The 26,189-nt window shown below is 37.3% G+C and overlaps 1 protein-coding gene across 2 annotated transcripts in view; it reads left to right on the top strand.

Moving 5' to 3' along the window:
• Window positions 1–5,988: 5,988 nt before the first annotated feature.
• The window catches only part of LOC115849259 (uncharacterized), a 61,824-nt gene continuing 41,623 nt past the window's right edge, over window positions 5,989–26,189 (top strand). The window contains exons 1-3 of one of the 2 annotated variants that reach the window (XM_060292944.1): window positions 13,837–13,942; window positions 15,654–15,759; window positions 24,296–24,484. In XM_060292944.1, coding sequence (XP_060148927.1) covers window positions 13,867–13,942; window positions 15,654–15,759; window positions 24,296–24,484 — 371 coding nt within the window. In that variant the 5' untranslated portion in view covers window positions 13,837–13,866. Of the gene's footprint in view, window positions 6,092–13,836; window positions 13,943–15,653; window positions 15,760–24,295; window positions 24,485–26,189 lie in introns of those variants that run through there. The other variant, XM_060292945.1, reaches the window with a different exon arrangement.

Below are 26,189 nucleotides of genomic sequence, written 5' to 3'. Positions count from 1 at the left end.
AGGGGAAAGCAGGGGAGGGATAATATAGGAGCTTGGGATTAACAGATACACACTACCATATATAAAATAGATAAACAAGAAGGACATACTATATAGTACAGGGAGCTATATTCAATATCTTGTAATAACCTATAATGGAAAAGAATCTGAAAAAGTATATATATATATATATATATATATATATATATATATATATGAAACTGAACCACTATACTTCAATGAAAAAAAGACTAAAAATAAAAAAAATTCAATAGAATAAAATAATTCAAGAAATATTTATGAAATAACTTATCCTTGCTTTAATTCTTATTAAGAAATTTAATGTAATTTAAATCCTGCTTTTTCCCCTTCAAAGACTCCTTTTAAACTGCCTAGTAACCCAATTAAATATTATTATAATCTTACTTTTCTAGTCTCTTCAAATATACCTGCTCCTGAACTAGTTCTCTGGGAAAGCCTCTCCCTCCAGTGTATGGTGGAGGCAGTGGACTGATACTGTAGCTATGTCCCCAAAGAAATTTTATTTTCTCTTCCCCTTAATTGTACCCACTAATCTTACTAACTTTTAACCACTTAGTTATTGTCTTCCTGAAATGTCTCCAGTTTAAAAGGAAATCCCAACTCTAAAACAGGAATAATGACAGTCTTTCTCTACCTCTAGTGTAGAAGTAATATTCTTGGAGAAAATGAAAGGTAAAATTAGAAGCTCTTAAGAAGAACATAATTCTGGGGTGAAAGCAGACCAAAAAGGATAAGAAAGTTGATGAAATTGATAATTCAGTTCTCTTTGGAGTTATTAGGAAATATGCAAAACAGAAGGAAGCAAAGTTAAAGGAAGCACATTTCCAGAAACTGAGTTTATGTCAATGGTGTTTGATGAGAGAGCTCTGCTTCATTTGAACTTTGAAAATCATAGCAGTAAACTATCTTCTGTAATATCCTGGGCTGTTACAGAAAAGGTTATTACCATGAATATTGTGCTTAGTTAAGTACTCAAAAGATGCTGGTGATTTTGCAACATATACTCTAAGACACACTCTTTTTTCTTCTACAAGCCTATCTGTTACAAAAAATTTAGAGTTATCCGTCACAAAGAGGGATGAAAATGAATAGGTCCTGCTTAAGTTGGCCCTGGGCCCTGTGCCATCATCACTAGTTTGGTGATGATATGCTCAACTTTGTAATGGCTTTCAGTTGGCTAGAATGTATAGAATTTTGGAAGATAAAGTCAGAATTCATAATACCCTCAAATAGGGAAATAGAGAGTACAAGAACATTGAACTTGGCATCAACAAACACCAAAACAAATCATAACAAACATAAAAAATCCTAGTTCAAGAATCAATTCTGTGTTTCTTAGCAACTTTGAGGCCTTAAGAAATTTAACTTCTATGAGCCGTAGTTTTCTCATATGTAGAATGGAAATAATAATTCCTGCCCAAACTACCTCACAGATTTGTTGTGAGGGTCCACTCAAAAGAAAAAAAATGTATAAGAAGGTACAAATGTAAGGGATTATTTTTATATTTAGAGAGAAAATGATATATGTATAAATGGAAAAAAAGAGATAGTTAATTGACCAAGGATATGACAGAAAATAATTGAATGGCCCTTGTTAGTCTTCTTGACCTCTTCCTCCTCCACACTTCCTCTAAATGTTAACAATCCCTGTGGTACCAACCTTGGTTATCACCTCAAGCTACCCTTTCCATGGGGGTTCTTACCCAGCTACCCACCTGCCATTTACCTATCCACCTCAAACTGTGTTCTTTAGCCATATTGAACTTCTTTCATTTCCTGAGTATAGGCCCGCTCCCTCTCAGATTCAGGCAAGTCTCTGTTCTTATGCACTTACCCACTTCCCAACCCCCAACTTCCAATTGCCTAGTTAATATTGACTCACCATTCAAGTCTCAATTTAGACATACTGTTTGCAGAGGTCTTCCCTGACTCCCTTTAAACAAACTTGCCCCCCACTCACTCCCTATTGCACTCCTTCTTCCTCTATATGTCGCAGAAAGAAAACACTCCCATTGGAACCACCTGGGAGCTTATTAAAATGCAAATTTTTAGTATCCACCCTCCAGATTAGTGGGTCTGGTGTAGGACCAGCCTGCAATTTAGCCAGAATCCCAAGTGATTCTGCTGTGCACTAAAGTTTAAGAAGCACATTCTCTCATACTATTCATCACCCTGAGTTAAAATAGTATATTTGTCTCTTCCCTCTAACCTGTAACGAGAGCAGGGACCACGTCTGTCTTGCTCACGATTGTATTCCCAGTGCCAGACATATAGTAGGCACTCAATACATATTGGAGTAAATAAATAAATGAATGACTATATGAAAGAAAGAAAAGAAGGTGAAAGAACAGGTTTCCTAAAGTAGGAAGAACTATATGAACTTTGCATGGCCCTTTGAACCCTGCATCTCAATTATTACAAAGATGTGCTCTAAGAACAAGCACACTAAATGCAAAACATTTACCAACATCTGGACTCACTGTCGTAATTACTGTCAATTATGAGTTTCATAACAGTTTTTAATGGAAAGTGTAGATGATTTTTCAGAAACAAAAAAGGCATGTTCACAACACATCAAACTGTCAAATCTGGTTACTGCCCAAGAGTAGGATTGGGAGAGAAGGTAAGGGATTTGGGGTTTTACTGTATACACTTCTGTATTGTTTGACTTTTTAAAATTAGGAGTATATATTACCTTTTTATTGGAGTATAGTTGACTTGCAATATTGCATTAGTTTCAGGTGTACAGCAAAGTGATTCAGTTATACATATACATATATACATATTGTTTTTCATATTTTTTCCGTTATAGGTTATTACAAAATATTGAATACAGTTCCCTGTGCTATACAGTAAATCCTTGTTGTTTATCTGTTTTATATATAGTAGTACATATCTGTTAACCCCATACTCCTAATTTATCCCCCATCCCCTTTGGTAACCATAAGTTTGTTTTCTATGTCTGTGAGTCTCTTTCTGCTTTGTAAATAAGTTCATTTGTATTTTTTAGATTCCACATATAAGCAATAGCATATAATATTTGTCTTTCTTTGTCTGATTTACTTCACTTAGTATGATAATCTCTAGGTCCATCTGTGTTGCTGCAAATGGCACTATTTCGTTCCTTTTTATGGCTGAGTAATATTCTATTGTATATATGTACCACATCTTTATCCATTCATCTGTTGATGGAAACTTAGGCTGCTTCCATGTCTTGGCTATTGTAAATAGCACTGCTATGAATATTGGGTTGCATGTATCTTTTCGAATTATGTTTTTCTCTGAATATATGCCCACAAGTGGGATTGCTGGATCATATGGTAGCTCTATTTTTAGTTTTTTAAGGAACCTCCATACTGTTCTCCATAGTGGCTACACTAATTTACATTCTCACCAACAGTGTAGGAGGGTTCCCTTTTCTCCACACACCCTACAGCATTTCTTATTTGTAGACATATTACCTTTTAAATTTAAAAAACACCCAAAATAAAATATGTTTTTAAAAGTTCAGGGCTGTGTTACTGATGCCATAATTTATCAATATGCTACTCTACAAAAATGTATTTGGATAGTTGTTTGTAATCCAACTTTCTCTGTGATATTTAGATATTTGGGAATGAAAGTGAAAGTATTTAGCTTCAAATATTTACCTTATTCCTTCCTTCTGTTTCTTTTAAATATGGCTTGCTAGTACATCCTTTACGTCACTGAGTCAATGGAGAAGTCACACTAGACAGACACTGAAGCAATGTAGTAAAGGCTTGGAGATGGGGGACGTGGGGAGATGTTGTTTAAGGGTAAAAACTTGCAACTAATAGGTAAATAAGTTCTGGAAATCTAATGCACAGCATAGTGATTATAGACAACAAAACTCTATTATAAATTTTAAAGTTGCTAAGAGACTAGATCTTAACTGTTCTCAACAAAAAAATGAAAGGATAATTATGTGACATGATAGAGGTGTTAGCTAACACTCCTGTAGTGATCATGTTGTGATATATAATTTACACAATGTTGTATGTCAATTACATCTCAATTTAAAATAAAAAAAGAAGCAATATGGTAGAGTGAGAGCACTAGCTTTCAAGTCAGAGGATCCTCAGTTTGAATCCTGACACGGCCAGTTAATAATGCTGTGATGTTAGAAAAATTGTTTAGTCTCTCTGACTTTCATCCTCTTATAAATGTGCTAATAGTACCTTCCTCACAAAACTGTTATAAAGAATAAATGTGAGTTATGTGAAAGTGTCTAGCATAGGACAAGGTGTTCAATAAATGCCAACTTTCTTCTCCACTTTGTTCATTAAACAAATATGTACTGAGCACCTATGTGGCAGACATCACTTTATGCACTGGGAATACACTGGTGCACAAAGCCAGCATGGTCCCTGGGGGACACAGACATTAAATTATATCTATCTGCCTAGAGAAAAAGGTGTGATACATACTGTGAAGAAGAATCAAAGGGTGCTATGAGAGAGCAGCACAGGGTAACCCAATAATTTGTTGGGTTTTCTTTTAACGTGGAAAAGTAGGTATCTTCCTTGGGAAGAAACTGATTAAGAGTTGGCCAGGCAAAAATGAAGGCAAAAGCAAAAAGACCCCTGTATTGCATTAATCTGAAGCATGATTTTTCTTCCTTCCATTTGAAGGTAGAAAAACAGGAAAGTTTGTGTGCCTGTGTGTAGGAAGAGAAAAAAGAATGGAGAATTGCCCACTGGCTTATGTAAATGGTAGATAACATTTCTGAACTCTGCACACTTGAGAACTTATCTCAAAGTCAATCTGTAATGAGCCCATAGGAATTTGCTTAACCAAACATCTACAGTAACATAACAGGCAATGTACAGATTTCAGATGAAAAACCATATGTATATCTATATCTATCTATATCTATATCTATATCTATATATCTTGTAGGAAAAAAAACCCAAAACCGTGTTTGAATGCTCAAGTACTTTTCAAGTCTTTTTACTAGCAAACTGTAAGTTTTCTTTGCAATGTATCAATGCCGTGAAACTTGCAATACTAAAACTGTCCTTCCACATTCCAGTCAATTCATTCTTGAATTATTCCATTGAAGACCTCACCGAATATGTGATCCATTGCTGAGCAATGCCTTAAATTTGTATGTGTGATTTTTTTCAAAAATTGTGAACTGCCTGCTCAAGGTTCTTAGTGAACTCTGAAGGGAAAGAATTGCTTGACCCATGATGTAGTTTAAGCGATTTAAGTATGCTTCACTCATTGTAATCCTGTGTTGCTCCTGGTCTAAAAAATCTCTTCAGGGCCTAGGACAGGGCTAGGTACCTAATAAGTTGCCCAAGACTTGAGCAAACCTCCAGAGGTTGAAATATCCAATGATGACCTTTATTCCTCTCATTACAAATTTCACCCTGCTGATTATTTTAAGCTGATATATACCATTATAGGAAAGTATTCACCATAGTTAAAATGACTCATGAATCAAGGTTCAAAATTACTGTGAAACTTTGGAAAACGGACTCAGGGAGTATTTTAATTTATCAACTCAACTTCCTCAAAGTCTGACATTTTATAATTCTTTAGTGAGGTATTTTACCAAAAGGAGAAGATAAAATTAAATTAAAAAGCAAATTAATTTTTGTTACTAACTTGCTGATTCAGATTCCTATTTAGTTTATTGTGATTTATTCTGTGATTTAGAGCTAAAGGACTTGAATCCTAGTCCCAGCTCTACATCTTTACTAGTTATATAAATTTGAGAGGTTATTTAATCTCTTTAAGCCCTTCCTCCACCACCACCTGCTTTCTCATCTATAAATTGGGGATAATATTTGCCTTACCTTAAAGATGGTTTTGAGGATCAAAGAGGATAATGCATCTGAAAGTACTTTTTAAACTTTAAAGCAGGGCTTCCCTGGTGGCGCAGTGGTTGAGAGTCCGCCTGCCGATGCAAGGGAAACGGGTTCATGCCCCGGTCCGGGAAGATCCCACATGCTGCGGAGCGGCTGGGCCCGTGAGCCATGGCCCCTGAGCCTGCGCATCTGGAGCCTGTGCTCTGCAACGGGAGAGGCCACAACAGTGAGAGGTCCAAGTACCGCCAAAAAAAAAAAAAAAAAAAAAAACACTTTAAAACACTATACAACTGTAGGTTTTATTATTATTATTCATAGTATCAGGTCTGAAAACAGAAATGTTAGTTCACATTAGCCCCTAATCTAAACTGTGGGATTAGATTGAAGGCATTAACTTCCCTGAACCTCATTCTCACCATTTGTAAAACAAAGCAGCTTACAGTTTTAACATTTTGTGATCTAATGATCTTAATTTCCTCCATATCCTGTTGGCAAATAACAGAAAAACTGATACTAAAAAACAAACAAAAAAAAAAACTGAATTGTTACTGAATTTTTTCAACCCATGCCATTTTATATCATTGTCTTGCATTGCCATTTAGTAGTTACATAACTCTTTTGCATGAATAAATTATTTTAATTCCTCCTGTTTTCTATAATTATAAATGATGATGAAGCAAATGCTGTATGTATATTACCTTATATGGAAAAGAGTAAATTAATCTCCTTGCATTACACAAAAATAAACTGAAGAAATAGATATTTTAGGGAGCTCTTGAAGTAAATAAAATAAGCTTGTACCAGGAGCAAATATTTCTTCCGTGCTCAGAATTAAAACTCAAAAAGTATATGAACTCTAATGAATGAGTATTCTGTTTCAGTAATAACAACATAAAAGTACTTTGAATATATATGTGTATATGTATATACACACACACACAAACACACAAAGTTTTCTCCCAGTGGAACACTTCAAGACAGAAGTCTTTAAGACATTAAATCAAAAAAGAGAAATGTTTGGCTTATAAGAAAGGGAAGAAATGAGTGAAGGAGAATGTAGAAATTTGGAGATTAGATTGAATAAAGGGGAAAAGCATTCATTCAGTTAAGCATTTATTCATAAAACTTTATTGATCATCTACTTTATGTCAGACAGATATTACATTAGGCTCTGAGGAGGCAAAGATGAATAAGATAAATCTCTGCTCTCAAAGTTTTCAGTATTCTTGGAGAGATAGATAGATGATAGATAGATAGATAAAAAGTCGGTGTAAGTGCTGTGCTAGAGATATGCAGAGGCTGGCAAAGGAGCAGATGAAAAGAACATCTGTTTCAAACTGAAGGGTCAAGTAAAGCTTTTTGGAGGAAGTGACATTCTGAGCTAAGTTACAGTTGAGAAATAGGGCTTATTCATATTAAAGGAGAGGGGGTGTATTCCAGGTAGTAAAAGAAGCCTTTATGAAAGTCTGGAGATAACAAAAAGCAAGAAAGATTCCAGAAATCTGCAACTTGTTCAATGATTAGAGTGTGAGGGAAGGAGGAGTAGCAATACATGAAGTTGAAGAGATCGGGGGAGCCAGATCTTGAAAGAACTTGGTATGACTTTGCTAAGGAGTTTGGCTTTATCCAGAAGTGACTGAAAGCCATCGAAGAAACTTAAGCAAAACAGTGACAAGTTTTGTGTTTTAGAGATAAATCTAATGAAAAGAGGAAAGAGCCAAAACCAGTTGAGAGTTTGTTACTTTAATCTAGATTTAAGGAAAAAAAAATGAGGTTCTGAAGTAAAGCTGTGGAGATGGGGGGAAAGGGACACATTCAAGAATTCTTTAGAAGATAGAAGTGAGAAGACTTGGCGACTGACTACATGTGAGGATGAGGGAGATGGTAGGTCATAGGAAGATCCCTAGTTTGGGGCTTTAGTGAGTAGATGGATAAGAGTACAGTTTAATGAAACATGGCAAATAGGAAGGGAAAGGAGCAGGCAAGGAAGCAAAATTATGGGTTCAGCCATAATCAAACTTGAGTTATCTTTGAAATTTCCAAGCAAAGATATTCAGTTAGCAGTTCAACATCTGGGCTGGAGATAGATTTAGACCTACTTTCAAAGACATGGTATTTGAGGACACAATCACAGCGAGGTTACTCAATAAACAGTATAGAAGGTGAGAAGATTAAAACCCCAATGATAGAGTCCTAAGGAGTACCAATGTATATAAACTAAATGGAAGAAGAGAAGCACCTGAAGAAGATTGAAAAGAATTGCCATAAAGGTATGGGGAAAGTCAGAAAGATAGTGACGTCACAGAGGCCAAGGGAGCAGAGAGTTTCCAGAAGGGAGTGGTCACCAGTGTCAGATGCTGTAAATGTTCACAGGAGATAAAGATTGTAAAGTACCCACTGGATTTACCAACAATTAGGTTGTATATAAACTTATTGAGTACAGTTTCGATTTCAGTAAAATGAAGGAAGTGGAATCAAACTGCAATAGGCTGAGGAATGGATAAGAAGTGAAGGAGTAGAAGCAATGAATTAGTGTGACTCTTCCAACTAGGTGTACTATGAAGAAAGAAATAGTGATAACTGAAGGGGCAATGAGCTTGATGGAGGTCTCTCCCTCTCTCTCTTTCTCTATTGACATATTTTCTAGCTCAGATTCTTTCCCCAGCCATGTCCAGTCTAATAATAAGCCCATTAAACGTGTCCTTCATTTCTGTTACAGTGTTTTGCTTTGCAGCATTTCATTTGACACTGTCTTACAGCATCTATTTTTCTGCTTACCTTACCCATCTATTCCTCCATGCTGTCCACTTTTTCCATTAGAAGGTTTAGCATATGAATCATGATAATTTTAAATCTCCAATTTGATAATTCTGAAATCTCTGCCATATCTGAGTCTGGTTCTGATACTTGGTTTGGTTTGCTTTTCAGACTTTCGTTTCCCTGCTTTCTAGCATGTTTTTTAGCATGCTAAATTTTTTTTTTTTGAAAAATGGATATAATGTATGAGGTAGAAGGAGCTAATGTAGGTCGACATTTAGTGTGAGGTATTATGTTTAGCTGGAGTTAGGCTGTACTTACTGTTTGCTATAGTTGTGGTGTCAGTGGCTAAAATGTCCTCTACTGTCCTTGTTTTTGCCTCCTATTGTCTTTGGATTTTCCTAGAGACTCCTTAAATAAAGTCTGTGACTTGTAGCTCTCTCAGTTGTAATCCACTGTTATTATACTGCAACCCTGTTGATGTGGCAGTAAGGTATTGGGGAGGGGAAGCATTCTACAGTCTTGTGATTAGATCTCACTTTGTTAGTGGACCTGAGTCCTTGGGCTGTGACTTTCAGAAGTATTTCTTAGTTTTTTTTCACCTCTTGTATCTGAAAAAGGAAAACTATAGTGGGCTGGAGTTGCCTAAATGCCCTTCCCTTAAGTCAGATAAGGCTCTGGTAAAGTAGTTTCCCTTGAGGGCAGAGCTTTGTTACAGAGAAAAGAACTCTATGGACATTTCAAAGTGGTTATTTTCCTCTGGTCATATTTCAGTGTGGTTACTTTTCCCCTCCACCTGCCCAAAATATGAGAAATTTTCATCTGATCTTCACCATGAGAATCTGGTGGGACTCCTGGAGTTAAAATTAATGAAAGTGTGCCCACCCCCTAGACCGGGCCCCAGGAGTTTTTTAACTCTCCAGCTGGTCGATGCTCAGCCTCCAGCAATTCTTCAATTAGCATTTAAGTGTTTCTACCAGTTACTGGCTCCAGTGGCTTCTATTCCAGATAAGACAATCTGGACTTTTATTTTCTATGTTCACCTGTCACTCTAGTTTTGGGGGCAATGACTTGGCCTGTGACCTCAATTCTCTGATGGGTCTACGAAAATCACTGATCTTCAGTTTGTTCAGCCTTTTCCTTGCTGTAAGGATGGGAGTGACGACTTACAAGCTCTTCATGTATGGGAACTGAAACCAGAAGGCCATGATAGCTTTCTACTGTCCCCCTGCTTCTACCCTTTACCCTTAAAGTATTTTATCAGTAGCCAATGTGATGCTTTTAAAAACTTAAGTCATATAATTGTAACTGAGCAGGACCCGATGGAGCCTTCTCAGAACAGTACCCCTCCATGTCCTCCACCTGCCTCTTGTCTGTAGAAAAACTGTAGCCTCCTAAGCTTCCTCGAGTTCCAAAGAGTACATTTAATCAGAGAAGTGAGAAAATGCAGAAAGAAAGGAAAACAGTCAAGCAAGACAAAATAATAATAGTTTAGCCATTAAACAAAGTCAAGGATATTTAGTTCCTCCTCAAGGGCTATAGATCAGTGCTCCTCAACCTTTTAGGCACCAGGGACCAGTTCCGTGGAAGACAGTTTTTCCATGGATGGGGATGCGGGATATGGTTCAGGCGGTAATGCGAGCGATGGGGAGAGATGGGGAGCAGCAGATGAAACTTTGCTTGCTCACCTGCTGCTCACCTCCTGCTGTGTGGCCTGGTTCCTAACAGGCCGTGGCCCGGGGGTTGGGGACCCCTACTATAGATAGTATTCTGAGCCATGTCTTTTGAGCTGTTTTGCAGATACTGAAAGCCCCACCAGGTAGAAGAAGTTAACCGTATGCTGCCCCAGACCGGTTGGAACCAGAAGGTTGATGATGTTGACTCCTGATTACCTCACCACCAACCTATCAGAAGACTGTCCATGAGCCCATCACACACCCCACAACCCCACTCCCTCACCCTGTCTTTATAAACCTTTCCCTGAAAACCTTCAGAAAGTTTGGGTCTTTTAAGCACTAGCTGCCCTAGACTCCTTGCTTGGCACCCTGCAATAAATACTGCACTTTCCTTCACCACAACCCGATGTCAGTAGATTGGCTTTACTGCACGCAAGCAAGTGAACCCAAGTTTGGTTCGGTAACATGATGTCATCCTGTTCCCTTTGCCCAGAATGCCCTTCAGGTAGAAAACCACGTGACTCCTCCATTAATTCCTTTAAGTCTCTGCTTAAATATCATCCTTGCCTTCATAAATCTTACCTTTTAATTGAGGGAGACAGAAATAATCAGCTAGCAAAATGTATAGAATGTCAGATGGTTATAACTGTTATGAAAAAACATAAAACAGGGAAGGAGATTTGGAAGAGCTGGTGTTGTGGAGGTGATGCAAAATTAAATTAGGGTGGCCAGGGAAGGCCTCACTTAAAAGTTGACATTTAGCAGAAACTTGAAAGAATGAAAGAATGAAATTTTTGGATATTTGGAGTTGGAGCATTCCAGGCTGAGGGAACAAGTACATACTCCCAGAGAAGGAGAGTGCCTAACATTTTGGAATAACAGTAAGGAGGCCAGTGTAGTAGTTTGAAGCTCAGTAAATAAGGAAGCAATTAGAAGGATATATGGTTAGAGTATGTACAATCTTAGTCTATTGTAAGACTTTGAGGGGTTGGTTTAAGGGGAAAGATCAGAAGGGGCTTTTGGAAATAAGTTTGAGACACCTATTACACAACAAAGTGGAAATGTCAGGTAGGTTGTTGGATATTTGAGTCTGGAGTTCTGAGTGGTTTGGGGTAGAGATAGAAATGCAGGAGTCATTTGCCTGGGGTGAGATGATATCTCCTATGAAGTGAGATAGAAAAGAGAAGAGGTTTAGCTATAGACCTGGGTTAAGAAATTAACAAGCCAACAGAGACAACTCCGAAGGAATGGCCAGAAAACTAAGAAGAAAAGCAAAAGAGAGGGATGTCCTGGAACCCAAGTAAAGAAAGTTTTTCAAGAAATAAAGAGTAAGCAACTGTGTCAAATAGGTATGGTGGGGTGATCAAAATGGGACACTTATGAGAGTGACAGATAACAGTATTAATAATCATATGGGTAGAACCGGCTAAAACCATGACTATCCTGGGCAAACTGGAACACATGGTCACCAAAATAAGTCATGTAAGTTGAGAATTGGCCATTGTATTTAGCATCATGGTAATCACTGGTGAGCATGCTAGGAGAAGTTTTAGTGGAATAGTGAGAAGAAAGTTTGACTGAAGTGGGTTCAAGACAAAGTGGAAGAAAAAATGGAGATAACAAGTCTAGACATCTCCTTTGAGGAATTTTGCTGTTAATGGGAGTAAAGGAACATACCTGGAGGAAGATGTAAGGTCAAGGGATTTTTGTTTGTTTTTGAGATGCTTGGCATGAGAGCACGTTTATTGATGGGAATGATACAATGGAGAACCAAAAATTCTAATGCAGAAGAGAGAGGGAAGCATTGCTGAGCAGAGTCCTTAAGTAGGTAAGAGAAGTTGAGAACCAACGTATGAGTTGTTATCATTATCATTAAAAGTGTTACTGTCACTCATTATTCCTTTCAGTACAAAAAAATCTTAATGTCTTAGAAAGGATAGAGATGAAAAGGGGGACATTAACTACACCGTAGTAAATAAGTTAGCTGAAATATTCTCTTCCCACAACTTGTCTGCCACTGTGCTTCTGAAGTCTCACCATATGACAGGTCTTTCAGTGGTCCATGGTGAATTTGCTCCGTATTGACTGGAAGTTTCAGGAGAGTAGACTTTGGTTTAATAGGACTAATACTTCTGACAGAGCTGGCTGCTTCCAGAGCGTCTGAGTTACCTGTCACCCGAATGTTTAAGCAGAGCACTTTAGGGGCAATAGTAATCTATAAATTCTGAACCAAGAGAAGCTGAGATTCATCTCAAAGGCCAGTGTAATTTTGTGAAGGGAATTCTGATAGAGGTTACATAGAGTTAGATTCTACTACCCTCTGTGGTTCATAACCCTTTGTATCTTATTTCTTACTAAACACTCAAATAAGGACTTGGTTCTCATGATAATAGAAATAAATTAAAAATTCTCATTTTTCAAAGATTGGTATATATAGTCTCATAATATTGTACTAATACCATGAAGTACCTATTTTACTGCTCTAAGTATTCTAAAACAAGGAGATTATTTTTCAAATGAGATATAGTTACTGGAAACAAATAAATTATAGTAGGTCAAGGTGGCCAGGTAGATAAAAAATTATTTGCATTAACAGGTGGCATGAATCACCCTGGAATTCTCATTCTCATGAAACTTCCATTTTATTGGTTTCCAGGAAGAAGGAGTGGAGAATAAAGTACAAAATGCACATATTCCAAGCAGGAAATAGTACATAAAATATATTTGCCAATAAGTAAGGGAAGTAGTAGAATTTCAGATACACAGTGGGTAGAAGGTTAACAACTTATCAAAATGACCTAAATGGAAAATATATGGTAGGGAATATTAGCAGAATGTGAAGTGACATCCTGGCAAATGTAGACTTGAGGGAGAGAGAAAGAAAGACAGAGGGAGAGGGAGAGAGAGAGAGTGAGAGAGAATGAATCTTAACGAAAGTCTGGTGTCCCAGCTGGATTACATCTGTGTCTGTTGCCCTGCCTAATACTTCCTTCCCTGTCTCCTCCTTATTTTCTCTTCCTGGCAACTCTCCTTACCTCTGTTTCACTCTTTCTGTCTTTTTCCACTTGCTTTTTTTTCCTTACTTTTTCTTCATCTCTTCTCCTTGCCAATGATACTCAATGATATCCTCAGATTATTGTTTAGCAGTCCTGGTGGCTATAAGGTCAGAGATCTCTGATTTGCACAGGGTTGAAAACTGCATTCATAGCAGTATATTTCATGCATAAGATGTGGGGGATTTTTTGGCAAATAATAAAACATGATGAAACCTAGTACAAAGATGAACAAATAACTTTTACAAGTAACAAATTCCTGTGACTAAACACAAGCAGTATACAACTCACAAACAAGTCATGTGTGTTCTATATATAGGAACTATAGATGTGAGGAACCAACAAGTGTACAATGAAAAAGTTATCTAGTAATTTACACAGGGTGGAGGAGAAAGTTCAAAATCCATGCTCACTTATCTCCTATATTAACCACTCACAGTCTCTGTTTGCTGATCTTTTCTCATAATTGCAGTAACCAAGTGCTGCTGTGAGGACTGTTTGTATTTCTGTCTTACTCTCACGATGGTGGATTGCATGTTCATATTGACTCGAATTTTCTTCATTTCCTGCTGTGTTCTGACTGTACATTGTGCACAACGTAAGAAATTTTTTAATTGCTTTATTTCCATAGGTTGAAGATGTAAAGAATTCATTAGATATTAATCAGAGGAGGAATCAAGGCTGCAGTAGGTAGCCTAAGGGACTAAACAGAACTCTAAGCAAAGGTTCTATTGTTAAAAATTCACAAACCTGAAAGTATCTGGTTCTTTTAAAAGATATTTATTCTTAGAAGGGATAAATAATTGTTTTATCTTGAAGCTGACATGTTTGTCTCTGGTATCTAAGATAAATATGAAAAATTCTATGGACTACCAACTAAAATGTTTACTTGCATCAATATTAGTGATTGTTTTAGGCTATTTATATTTAACACCTTGTTTCTTAGAATATATAAGGTTATACTTTATTTTTCAGAAAAATTTCGCTCTGTTAACATGTCCAATACAAACAGGTACTTACTTGACATAATATAAACCATGTGAATCCCTATAAAAGGAAAGAGATATCCAAAGAAATAAATTATATAATCATATTGGTCTGTAAAATGGCCTAACATCTTTGCTGAGACCAGAAGTACAATTCTTTTTCAAAATATTGCCTGTTGAAATTTCTCCAAGCAGTACCATTTGACTCACTAATTCTGGTGAGGGAGTTTTGCAATGTTAGTTGGTACTTAGATGGTCAGTTGTGCATTTTGGTCAATTGAAATGGTTTCCAGATTCGAAGAAACTGTTTTAAAGTACTGTATTTTTCTGATGTCACCCTTTCATTTATTTAAAAAAATATGTTTATGTAGCAAAATCAATGTGTCATATTTTACATTAGGAAAAAATATGCTCTCCAAAGGGCAAACAGTTTTCTTTTGGATTCTATAGACCTGATCTTATTGGAGCTGTTTTCCCTTCTTTCCTGTCACCTCTAACCTTGGGACTTGGGCAATCTGAAGTCTCATGCTTATAGAATCTCTTCTTTGTGTTTAGGCTGGTGGAGGGTCAAAATAGTTTTCCCTTTCTTGAAATTACAGTTTCTGTGCATGTTTATAGGTCCTGTGACTCCAGATAAATGTTCCCACTCACTGATTTTCAGACTCTAGAAAACCTTTTCTGAGTCCAGATTTCTGGAAGGGGTACTGCAGCCATATCATTGACAGAATGACTCTCCAGGGTAACCTTAGAAATATCAGAAAATCATCAAGGATTGGGGCTGAGGTGTCTGCCACCCCCAGTGACCTACTAGTAGGGTAATTAATCTACCTGTCTCAACCAGAACACTTTGAAAGTGAAGAGAGAAGTATTAATATTTATTCCAGGACAAAAGGCATAAACTGAAACTGTCCTTGCAAACCAGGATGTATGTTGATCCTATCTTTGGATATATTGTTATGTCTTCCCTTAGCCAGAGATGATTCTCAAATTTAGTACAAAAGAACTTTATTTCAAATGTTAGATAGCCTTTAAGCTATAATGGCATGTAGTGACTGTTTTTAAAGCCATGTTGTAAAAATCCATCAGGTACAAAATAACAGAATGAAATCACTTGTGTTGTTCATCTTGATTTTTGGAGACTGGTACTTGAAAGTATGGTATTTGAACATTTTCGAAGTACAACAAAGTTATCTTCATTTTTATGTTTTAAGATTCTTTAACATGTAGTTTTTCTAACATGTAGAACTTTTCACATGTGTATTAGCTAAGTTTGAAACATTTGTTCTATATTGTTGAGGGATTTTTGAATGTTGTTATTTACAGCCAATTGTACATCTGTGACTGACTTTGATGATTGTCCAGGGAATATAATACATTTCTGTCCAGAGAATATTGTTTGTGCATGCAAAGATGGAGAGCCTTTTTGCAAGTAAGTGGTTATGTGTGTTGTAAAAGCAAAGTACAATATACTGTAAGTAATAATGCACTTTGTTTTTGTTTGTTATATTCAACAATGCAACACTTCTTTTAAAATATTTTAATCAGAAATAACCCCTACACATATAACACAGTTATTGTAGATTCCCTAAAACAGTTTAATCTACTGTTCTAAAAACAATATAATAAAATTTAAAAGATTAACTGAGACAATTTTATTAACTTTAAGAGATTAGCATCATTCAAAAGAGCTTTCCTCAGACAGACTTTTAATAGATTAGTTATATATACTCATGAATAAACTATTTTGCTGTTCTAAAGAAGAAGAACTTAAGGTGTGCCTCATGTTATGCAATAGCAATAATCCTGACATGTTATGTGTAAATAAAGTTTTTTTGTAAATCAAGAAATATCTTAAATGTACTGTGGTTCCCTCCTTTGTTTCCAGGTTTGCTTTTTATAAAAGTGTGTATTCTTTGATATGAATTTAGGCAGATTTTCTACTTTGCTCTAATCAAAAATATGAGAGTATTTGAGCAAAAAATAGAAGGAGACCTAGGAAAAAACATAACACAAGAATAAGAAAGCATTCATAAGTGAGAGAAAGAGAGGATAGGTGGGGACGGGGCAATAGTGAAAGGTTTTCCTGGGTCCCTGCCTCTTAAACTGATAGTAAGAAAACCAGGGGTAGGCAAAGGGACCTGAGGTTTGAGAGAATTTTGTGTTTGGAGAAATGTGACTAGTTTGCACACCATGCTCTAGATATACTGAATAACAGTATTTGCAGTTCTTCAAGTGCACTATTTTCTCTCTCACCTTTGGATGTTGACATATACTACAACTTCTCCCTATTACTGTTCATTCACCCTCCCTCCTCTCATCACAGCTCTTCTTCCCCTGGTGAATTCCTACTTAACCTTCAAGAGTAAGCTCCATCATATTTCTAACATAGCACTTAAACTACTCTACTGCAATTTCTGGGTGTCTTTCCTCTCAATTTTATTTTATTTTTTTAAAACATCTTTATTGGAGTATAATTGCTTTACATTGTTGTGTTAGTTTCTGCTGTATAACAAAGTGAATCAGCTATATGTACACATATATCCCCATATCCCCTCCCTCTTGCGCCTCCCTCCCACCCTCCCTATCCCACCCCTCTAGGTCATCACAAAGCACCCAGCTGACCTCCCTGTGCTATGTGGTTGCTTCCCACTAGCTATCTATTTTACATTTGGTCATGTATATATGTCCATGCCACTCTCTCGCTTTGTCCCAGCTTACCCTTCCCCCTTCCCATGTCCTCAAGTCCATTCTCTACGTCTGTGTCTTTATTCCTGTCCTGCCCCTAGGTTCATCAGAACCTTTTTTTTTTTAAGATTCCATATATATGTGTTAGCATATGGTATTTGTTTTTCTCTTTCTGACTTACTTCACTCTGTATGACAGACTCTAGGTCCATCCACCTCCCTACAAATAACTCAATTTCATTCCTTTTTATGGCTGAGTAATATTCCATTATATATATATATATATATATATGTGCCACATCTTCTTTATCCATTCATCTGTCGATGGACACTTAGGTTGCTTCCATGTCCTGGCTATTTTAAATAGTGCTGCAACAAACATTGGGGTACATGACTCTTTTTGAGTTATGGTTTTCTCAGGGTCTATGCCCAGTAGTGGGATTGCTGGGTCATATGGTAGTTCTATTTTTAGTTTTTTAAAGAACCTCCATACGGTTCTCCTTAGTGGCTGTAACAATTTACATTCCCACCAACAGTGTAAGAGGGTTCCCTTTTCTCCACACCCTCTCCAGCATTTATTGTTTGTAGATTTTTTTTTTTTTCAGTACACGGGCCTCTCACTGTTGTGGCCTCTCCCTTTACGGAGCACACTCTGCGGATGTGCAGGCTCAGCGGCCATGGCTCATGGGCCCAGCTGCTCCACGGCATGTGGGGTCCTCCCGGAACGGGGAAAAAACCCGTGTCCCCTGCATCGGCAGGCGGGCTCCCAACCACTGCACCACCAGTGAAGCCCTGTTTGTAGATTTTTTGATGATGGTCATTCTGACCGGTGTGAGGTGAAACCTCATTGTGCTTTTGATTTGCACTTCTCTAATGATAAGTGATGTTGAGCATCCTTTCATGTGTTTGTTGGCAATCTGTATATCTTCTTTGGAGAAATGTCTATTTAGGTCTTCTGCCCATTTTTGAATTGGGTTTTTTGTTTTTTGATATTTAGCTGCATGAGCTACTTGTATATTTTGGAGATTAATCCTTTGTCAGTTGCTTCACTTGCAAATATTTTCTCCCATTCTGGGGGTTGTCTTTTCGTCTTGTTTATGGTTTCCTTTGCTGTGCAAAAGCTTTTAAGTTTCATTAGGTCCCATTTGTTTATTTTTGTTTTTATTTCCATTTCTGTAGGAGGTGGGTCAAAAAGGATCTTGCTGTGTTCCTTTTGTCATAGAGTGTTCTGCCTATGAATGTAGGGTGTATGTTTCCTTTTTGAAAGCACCACAAGGACAAAAATTTAGTTTTATTTATCTCCAGCACCTAGCACAATGCTTGTCGTATAGAAGACGTTCTGCAAGGGTTTGTTGAATGAATCAGTAATTCAATAGTGCAAAATATTGGAAAAATATTGAAAAAGATAAAAAGTGATTTTAAAAATCCATTGGATTTAGCATTTAGGAGTTGTTGGTTATAATCTTTGAGAATATTCCAAGACTGAGATGAGAATACAAACCAGATTGCAAAATTACATCCAAGGAGTAGGAAGTAAATGTAATACGGCAATGAAGAAACATATATAAGTCATCTGACAATTTTAATGTTATTTGTAAACTCTTAGTTGGAGGAATTCTGGAGGCATGTAATCAAAATTTTGGCTAAAAGCTAATTACCTTTTACCTGTCTTCCTAATCCTTATTATAATTATGTACCTCATTTCTTTTACAAGTCTTTACAATTGTTAATTGCCACATCACATTGACATTATGCCTATTTTAAAGTTTTTCTCCACCAAGTTGATTCAAACAAATTACTTCAACCTATTTTACTGGTAGATCTCAATGTGGAGCATAACTGCTCTGGACTTGGTGTGCCTGTGTATATATGTATCTGTCAGGTTCTTTGAATGTCTACCTAATGACAAGGGATCATTTTTATTACTAAATATATTAGCACCACACAGTTTGAGTCAGTTATTTTGACATTGTTAATAAGAGTTAGGCACTAACAAATTATAATTGAACATATCAAATTAAATGGTATGATCATTATTTTTAAGTTCTTAAAACATTTTAATGGCATTGCTGAAATTGTCAGGATATATATACCATCACCACCACCCACACCCCTCCAGGCAGATCTCTGTCACACACACACGTACATGCACAGATGTTCCAAATATTTCATTCAAATAATGAATGAACAAAAGCCAAATTTAAAATATGTTTAAAGATAAACAATTTAAGAAAATTGGCCAAATTAAGAACACATGCATGATACACGCTTTTTAATTTTTCAGTCATGTTTTGTTTAAAAGAACTACATTTTACATTGATACAAATAGAATAAAGCTTATTTAAGATCATTTTATATTTTTAAAAAATTCAATTATGGGCTTCCCGGTGGCACAGTGGTTGAGAGTCCGCCTGCCAATTCAGGGGACACGGGTTCGTGCCCTGGTCCGGGAAGATCCCACATGCCGCGGAGTGGCTGGGCCCGTGAGCCATGGCCGCTGAGCCTGCGCATCCGGAGCCTGTGCTCCGCAACAGGAGAGGCCACAACAGTGAGAGGCCCGCCTACCGCAAAAAAAAAAAAAAAAATTCAATTAACTCTGACCCCCTATGTCCATCACTCATCAAAATGAGAATCAGTACCTCAGTATATTTAAACAGGATGCAAATCTTTTTTTGGTATTGCTGTTTTATTGAGATATAATTGCTCTACAAAAATTGCACACATTTAATGTTTATATCTGGATGAGTTTGACCGTATGCATACACCAGTGATATCATCATCACAACCAAGGCACTAAACATATCCATCAACTCCAAAAATTTTCTTGTGTTCTTTTGTGGTATCTTTACTTTCTTCCTTGCTTGCTTCCCCCCCACCCCACCTTTTTTTTTCTTTGTTTAATAAGAACACAACACGAGATCTATCCTCTTAAAATATTTTAACTCTTTCTTAAAAACATCTTGTAACTTCTCACTCTGTGTATCCATTCTTTTCTTGAGTTCTTGGATCATCTTTACAATCATTACTCTGAACTCTTTCTTGTGTACATTGCCTATCTCCATGTCACTTAGTTGTTCTTCTGGGGTTTTATCTTGTTCCTTCATCTGGAACATATTCCTTTGCTGTCTCATTTTTTATAAATTCTATTTGTGTTTTTATGTATGTAGTAAGTTAGTTACGTTTCTCGATCTTGGAGAATTGGCCCTCTGTAGGGGATGTCCTATGTGTCCAAGCAGTACACTCTCCTCTTGTCACCCAAGGGTCAGGGACCAGCTGGTCCCAGGATAAGTTCTGACCCATGTTTGCAGACTCAGTTCCACAGGCTCTGATATGACAGTTTTCTTGCTTCTGGTGTCTGCCCCCTGGTGGGTGGATCTGGGTCTTGACCCTCTGGTGGGCAGGGCTGTGTCAAGGGAAGTGTCTAGAGGTAGTTGTGGGGTGAGGAAGTCTTTGGGCTGCCTCTCTGCTGACAAGCGGGTCTTTGTTCCCACCCTGTTGGTTGTTTGGCCTGAGGTGTCCCAGCTGGAGCCTACAAGCTGTTAGGTGGGGCCAGGTCTTGGTGCTAATGACTCGAGCAAGGGTCTTGCTGTCAACCCCCAGCAAGAGTTCATATAGATGAACAGTCCTCGATATGTCCACCACTTCTTATGACCCCAGAGAGAGCCACCGCTGCCCCTAACCTCCCCAGGAGACCCTCCAAGACCAGCAGGTAGGTCAGGCCAAGGCTCCTATGAAGTCAGTGCTTTTGCCTGGGTCTCAGTGTGTGATAGACCTTGTGTGCACCCTCTAAGAGCGGAGTCTTTGTTTCCCCCAGTCCTGTGGAGCTCCTGCAATGAAGCCCCACTAACCTTCAAAGCTAAATGCTCTGGGGGCTGTTCCTCCTGATGCTGGACCCCTAAGCTGGGGAGCCTGATGTGGTGCTCAGAGCTCTCACTCCTGTGGAAGAACTTCTGCAATATCATTATTCTCCAGTTTGTGAGTTGCCAACCCAGGTTGTATGGGATTTGATTATATCCCAAGTGCACCCTTCCTACTATCTTGTTGTGGTCTTCTTTATGTCTTTGGATGTATTAACAGAATATCTTTTTTGGTAGGTTCCAATCTTTTTAATCGATGATTGTTCAGCAGTTAGTTGTGATTTTGGTGTGTTTGTGAGAGGAGGTGAGCTCAAGGTCCTTCTTCTCCACCACCTTGTCTCCAATCCCCTATCCTCTTAACATATTTTAAAGTGCACAATTCCGTATTATAAACTATATGTACTATGTTGTACAACAGACTCTAGAACTTACTCATCATGCACAACTGAAACTTCATACCCATTGAGAAATAATTCCCTATTTCCACCCCCAGCCCCTGAAAACCACTATTCTATTCTCTGCTTCTATGCGTTTGACTATTTTTACTTGGAACAGTTAATGTATCTCTCAACCAATATTCACATTTCTCACATACTTACTGGTTTCTGAGGAAAAAGAATCTAAACTATATTTTAAGTGTATTTTTATATAACGGCTTTATTTTCCATTTATGATAGAAAAAAATTACGTACCTCCCAGGATTGCTATGAGAATTAAGTAAGATAAAATACTTAAAATTCCTCGTAAAGTAACTGGTTCAGAAATGTGCTCCCGCAAAGTCAGTTCATTTCTTCTCCCTAGCCACTATGATGTTAAGCTCAATGGTCAATTCTCATTCTTCATCTTACTTTACCTAACAGCAGCAATTAACACAGTTGATAAATCTCTCTTCCTTGAATTTTCACTTAGCTTCCAGGATATCCCTCTCTCCTGTTTTTATTTTTTTCTTCTGCTTCACTGCCCACTTCTGAATTACTTTTGCTAATCTCTTCTCTTGTCCCCACCTACTTAATGTTGGAGTGTCCGAGGATTTAGTCCTTCATCTTCTTTATCTGTACCTCCTCCCTTGGTGATCTCATCCAGTCTCATGTCTTTAAATACCATCCAACTGGGAAAATTCATACCTCCAGACTTAGAGGTACAACTGCCTACTCAACATTTCTACTTGGATATCTAATACTCCTTTCAAAATCAGCAAGTACAAAACTGAACTCCCCAACTCCCATCACTCCCACCCCAAAATGTTCTTTCTACACAGTCTTTCCCATCTCAGTTGATGACAACTCCATCCTTTCATTTGCTTATGCCAAAAAACTTAAAGTCATCCTTCAGTCCTCTTTTTCTTGCACACTCTCCTCCTTGTCTATCAGGAAATCCTGCTGGTTCTACCTTTAAAAAGATAAGCAGAAATCAACCATCTTTTATCCTCACCCCCACTGTTATCATTCTGGTCTAAATTACTCTGGTCATCTCTTACCTAGATTACTGAACAGCTTTGTGACCTTTCTCCCTGCTTCTACCTTTGTCCCCTATAGTCTGTTTTTCAATACTGTAGAAAACAGAGTGATCCTTGTAAAACAACCTAGATCATGTCACTCCTCAAAATCCTGTAACTATTCCTCATTTCACTCAGTATAAAAGTTAAAGTCCTTACAATGACCTATAAGGACTTTTGTGATCTGGTCTCCTTCTTTCTTTGGCCTTATCTTCTACCCTACTCCCTTACGCTGCTTCAACCACACTGATTTTCCTGTGATCCTCAGACATGTAGGCACATTCCATCCTGCTTTAGAACCTTTGTACTTGCTGTTCCTGCTTCTTGGAATGCTCTTCTCCCCAAATAAACCTGTGTCTAACGCCCTCACCTCCTTCAGTCTTTCTTCAAATATTATCTTCTCAATAAGGCCTGCCCTTTACTAACCTATTATATCACTGCAACCTGTCCTACTATCCTGCCCCCCCAAATTGCTAATCCCCCTTACCCTGCTCTACTTTTTCTTTATTCCTTAGCACTTATCACCTTTAAACATTCTAGATAATTTACTAATGATGCTTATTTTTGTTGTCTGTCTTCCTTTCCTACATTTTAAGATGCTTGAGAACATGGATCTTTGTTTTATTTACTGGTCTATCTCAAATGCCTGGCACAGTACTTGGTACATGGTACGAACCCAATAAATGTTGTTGAATAAATGAATGAACTGTTACTGTTTTATATATAATTCCTTTTGTGACTCAGTCCTAAATTAAACAAGAAATACACTCTTGAAAAAGTCTTTTTTTCTAGGAAGAAATCCGTGAGAGTTTATAAGACATATTTTTCAAACATATTTTAACTTGCTTAAATGAATTACATTATATTACATATTAGAAGCCATGTCCCATTGAGTAGATTACTACCTATTTGAAGCTGGTAGCTGCACTTTATTATAGAAGCCTAGAGTATCAGAGCTATAAAAGATTACAGTAATCATCTAATCAATCCCTTCATGTCATCCATGACAGTACCCAATGTATTGGAACAATACAAACCAGGTTTAGTTTACTTAAGATCTGATATTCACTGTTAAACTGGGTAATCCTTTATCAATTCTACAGGAGATAATGAAGTAATCTCTAAAGACACTACATGAACTAACCTCACCATTAGTCACTCTAATTGAGGATGGTGAGAAGTCACATTTTTCCTTTCCACAAACCCATAGACATTTCTATGTGGGTGTGTGCTATGCCAGTTCAATCTAGGCACCAGAGAACCACACTCAGGTTATCTGGCAAAGTGTCAGGCTTTATAAAAACACAAGAAGTTTATGTATGAGTCATTTATTTCTTTAAAATAGAGGAGGAAGATCTGGAGTCATGGGAAAGATGGAAACAGGCAGATTTTGCTGGCAGACAGTCTATTCTCACCTTCTCATGTTTCTTCTTGTATTTGCTGTCGAGTGGCATAGTCAGGCTGTTAACCTGCATTCATCACTGTAGGAGTTGGTCAAGGGAACACCCAGCTGCAGTTACAGAACTAGTAGATTAGACCACTTCAAACTCTTTTCATAGCAGTCATAGAACTGAAGTAGCCAGAGTGAATAGAGGCATGAGCAATGGACAAAATGTGGATAGTTTTAAAAGCAGTGTTGAGACAGCCATTCTGGGTGAGACTTTTTTTTCACTTCTAAGTACCACATCTTCATTAGCCAATGGTTGGGAAATCCTGACCACCTTCTGCATGCTAATTCAATGTGTTCAAACCTGTACATTTTAGCATGTTTGCTCAAGTGGAAAAATAGTACAATAGAAATCTCTTGAGGGCCTTAAAGGGAAAACTTATGGTTTAGTAACAATGAAAGATTGGATTCTTTCAGGGGAAACAATTTGTTTTTATTTCTCTAATTTGTGAGCTTTTTCTATTTTTATTATCTCTATCAAGATGTCCAAATTTCAGAGGCCGGTGGGGAAATTATTGGTACATGGGGACCAAATGTGACCAGCTCTGGAATACTCTGGACCTGATTTTAGTAGCAGCATTGCCTGGAATAGGACTGGCTATACTAGTTGGTGTAACAATCCAGACTATCCACTACTGTAAAAAGAAGTCAAGGAATACAAATGATCACCGGTAAGAAATTTCTAAATACATCTGAGAATGATGGGAAATCGCTTGTGAGATCACTAAATGATTCAAGAAATAATGGATATCATTTATCATGCATACAGCTGATATATTCTCTTCCATATTCATCAACATTTAATTAAATTAGAACAAAAGTCAGGATAACTAAATAAATTTTGTTCAGGATTTGGATACAACAAAAACTGTAAAGCCCCTTCCTCAGATAAAAACCAAGTGAGCCAAAGTGTAATTCACTAAAGAATTGTCCTACTTCATTGCCTTCCTTCCACCAACGTGCTATTTGTATGCACCACACATACTGTCCTAAGAGTTGAGGCGGGGGAAGGGGGACAGCTGTACCAGTATCTCCTATTTACCCCAACCCCCAGCATCCAATAGGCTTGACTGTATTCTGACTCTGTCTTGGGCAAATCTCGTCACTTCACTGGGCTTCAATTTTCTCAGCTGTAGAGATTGCTATAATCTGACCTACACATCTTACAGAGATGGTGAGATTGATACTGAAAACAACAATCATTTACAGACAGCTTATTATATGTATCAGGCTGAATTATAAATGTTTCATACCTATCAGCCCATGTAATCCTCACAAGAACCCTATAAAGTACAGATGAGATTACTAAGGCACAGAGAGATCAAATAACTTGGCTGAGGTTACAGGGCTAAGTCTATACCCAGGCAATCTGACTCCCAGGGTTAAACTCTTAATCCCCATGCTACACTAATGGACTCTAATGAGATAAAACAGTGCTCTGAAAGCTGTAAAGCCCTGTTGCATTCCTTTTGTTTTTTTGCTTAAAAGCAAATAGTATCCTTTATATTTTGCACTGCCTCTAAATGATAGAAATATGAAAGGTAAATACCAGTAGGGTAAAATCTCACCAATTTTATATCAGTTAATTCAAATTAGCATCTACTTTAAAGTATCATTCTCCAGTGACAAGATAGTGTTACCCTCTATGCAGTATGAAGATAGTTTGAAATATTACTTTAAAATTGGAAGTGGCTTGTACTGTCAGCCTCACACTTCTAAGAATAGAATTAGGTTGGAAACCTCCTGAGATTTTAAAGAATCATTTTAATTAGAAATCATACCCATAAACAAGTCACCTTTTAAGTATTCTCCATAGTTTTCCTACTCCAAAGCTTTCTAGAACACTGGATTTGTATTCCAATCCTCTCTCTTCTACTAATTGTCTATGACTTTGAGAGGATCACTTAGCCCCTGTTTCCTCCTTTATAAATGAAGAGTTGGGTATACATATCCTTTTTCTCTATAGTTGTGAGAATCAAATGAAATAATTAATGGAAAACTGCATTGAGAAGCAAAAGCAAAACAAAAAGCTTGATTATAGATTAGAATAGTAATAGTGTTTATAAGCATTTAGACTTATTTATAGGTTTTTTGGGTAAAGAATTAATCTGCCTTATTTTTCTTCAGTTAAAATATAATTTAGTTTGAGCTCCTTTTTTTCCCTTCTGCCATTCCCTCAATTGTGAATTGACAGAGTGTTTCTATATATACTCTGGAAGATTCCTTAGTGTAGTGGAAAATGTATGGACATAGAGCAAGACAGACTGGGATTCAAATCCCTGTCCTATAAATCACTGACTGTGTGGCCTTGGGGAATTTCCTTAAAATTTCTCAGCCTCAGGTTTCTCATCTGTAAAATGGAGTTAATAATACTTA

The sequence above is a fragment of the Globicephala melas genome, chromosome X, assembly GCF_963455315.2.
Source record: "Globicephala melas chromosome X, mGloMel1.2, whole genome shotgun sequence".
Classification (NCBI taxonomy): domain Eukaryota; kingdom Metazoa; phylum Chordata; class Mammalia; order Artiodactyla; family Delphinidae; genus Globicephala; species Globicephala melas.
The sequence above is the reverse complement of the archived record's forward strand: the minus strand, read 5'-3'. Positions and strand labels throughout refer to the sequence as shown.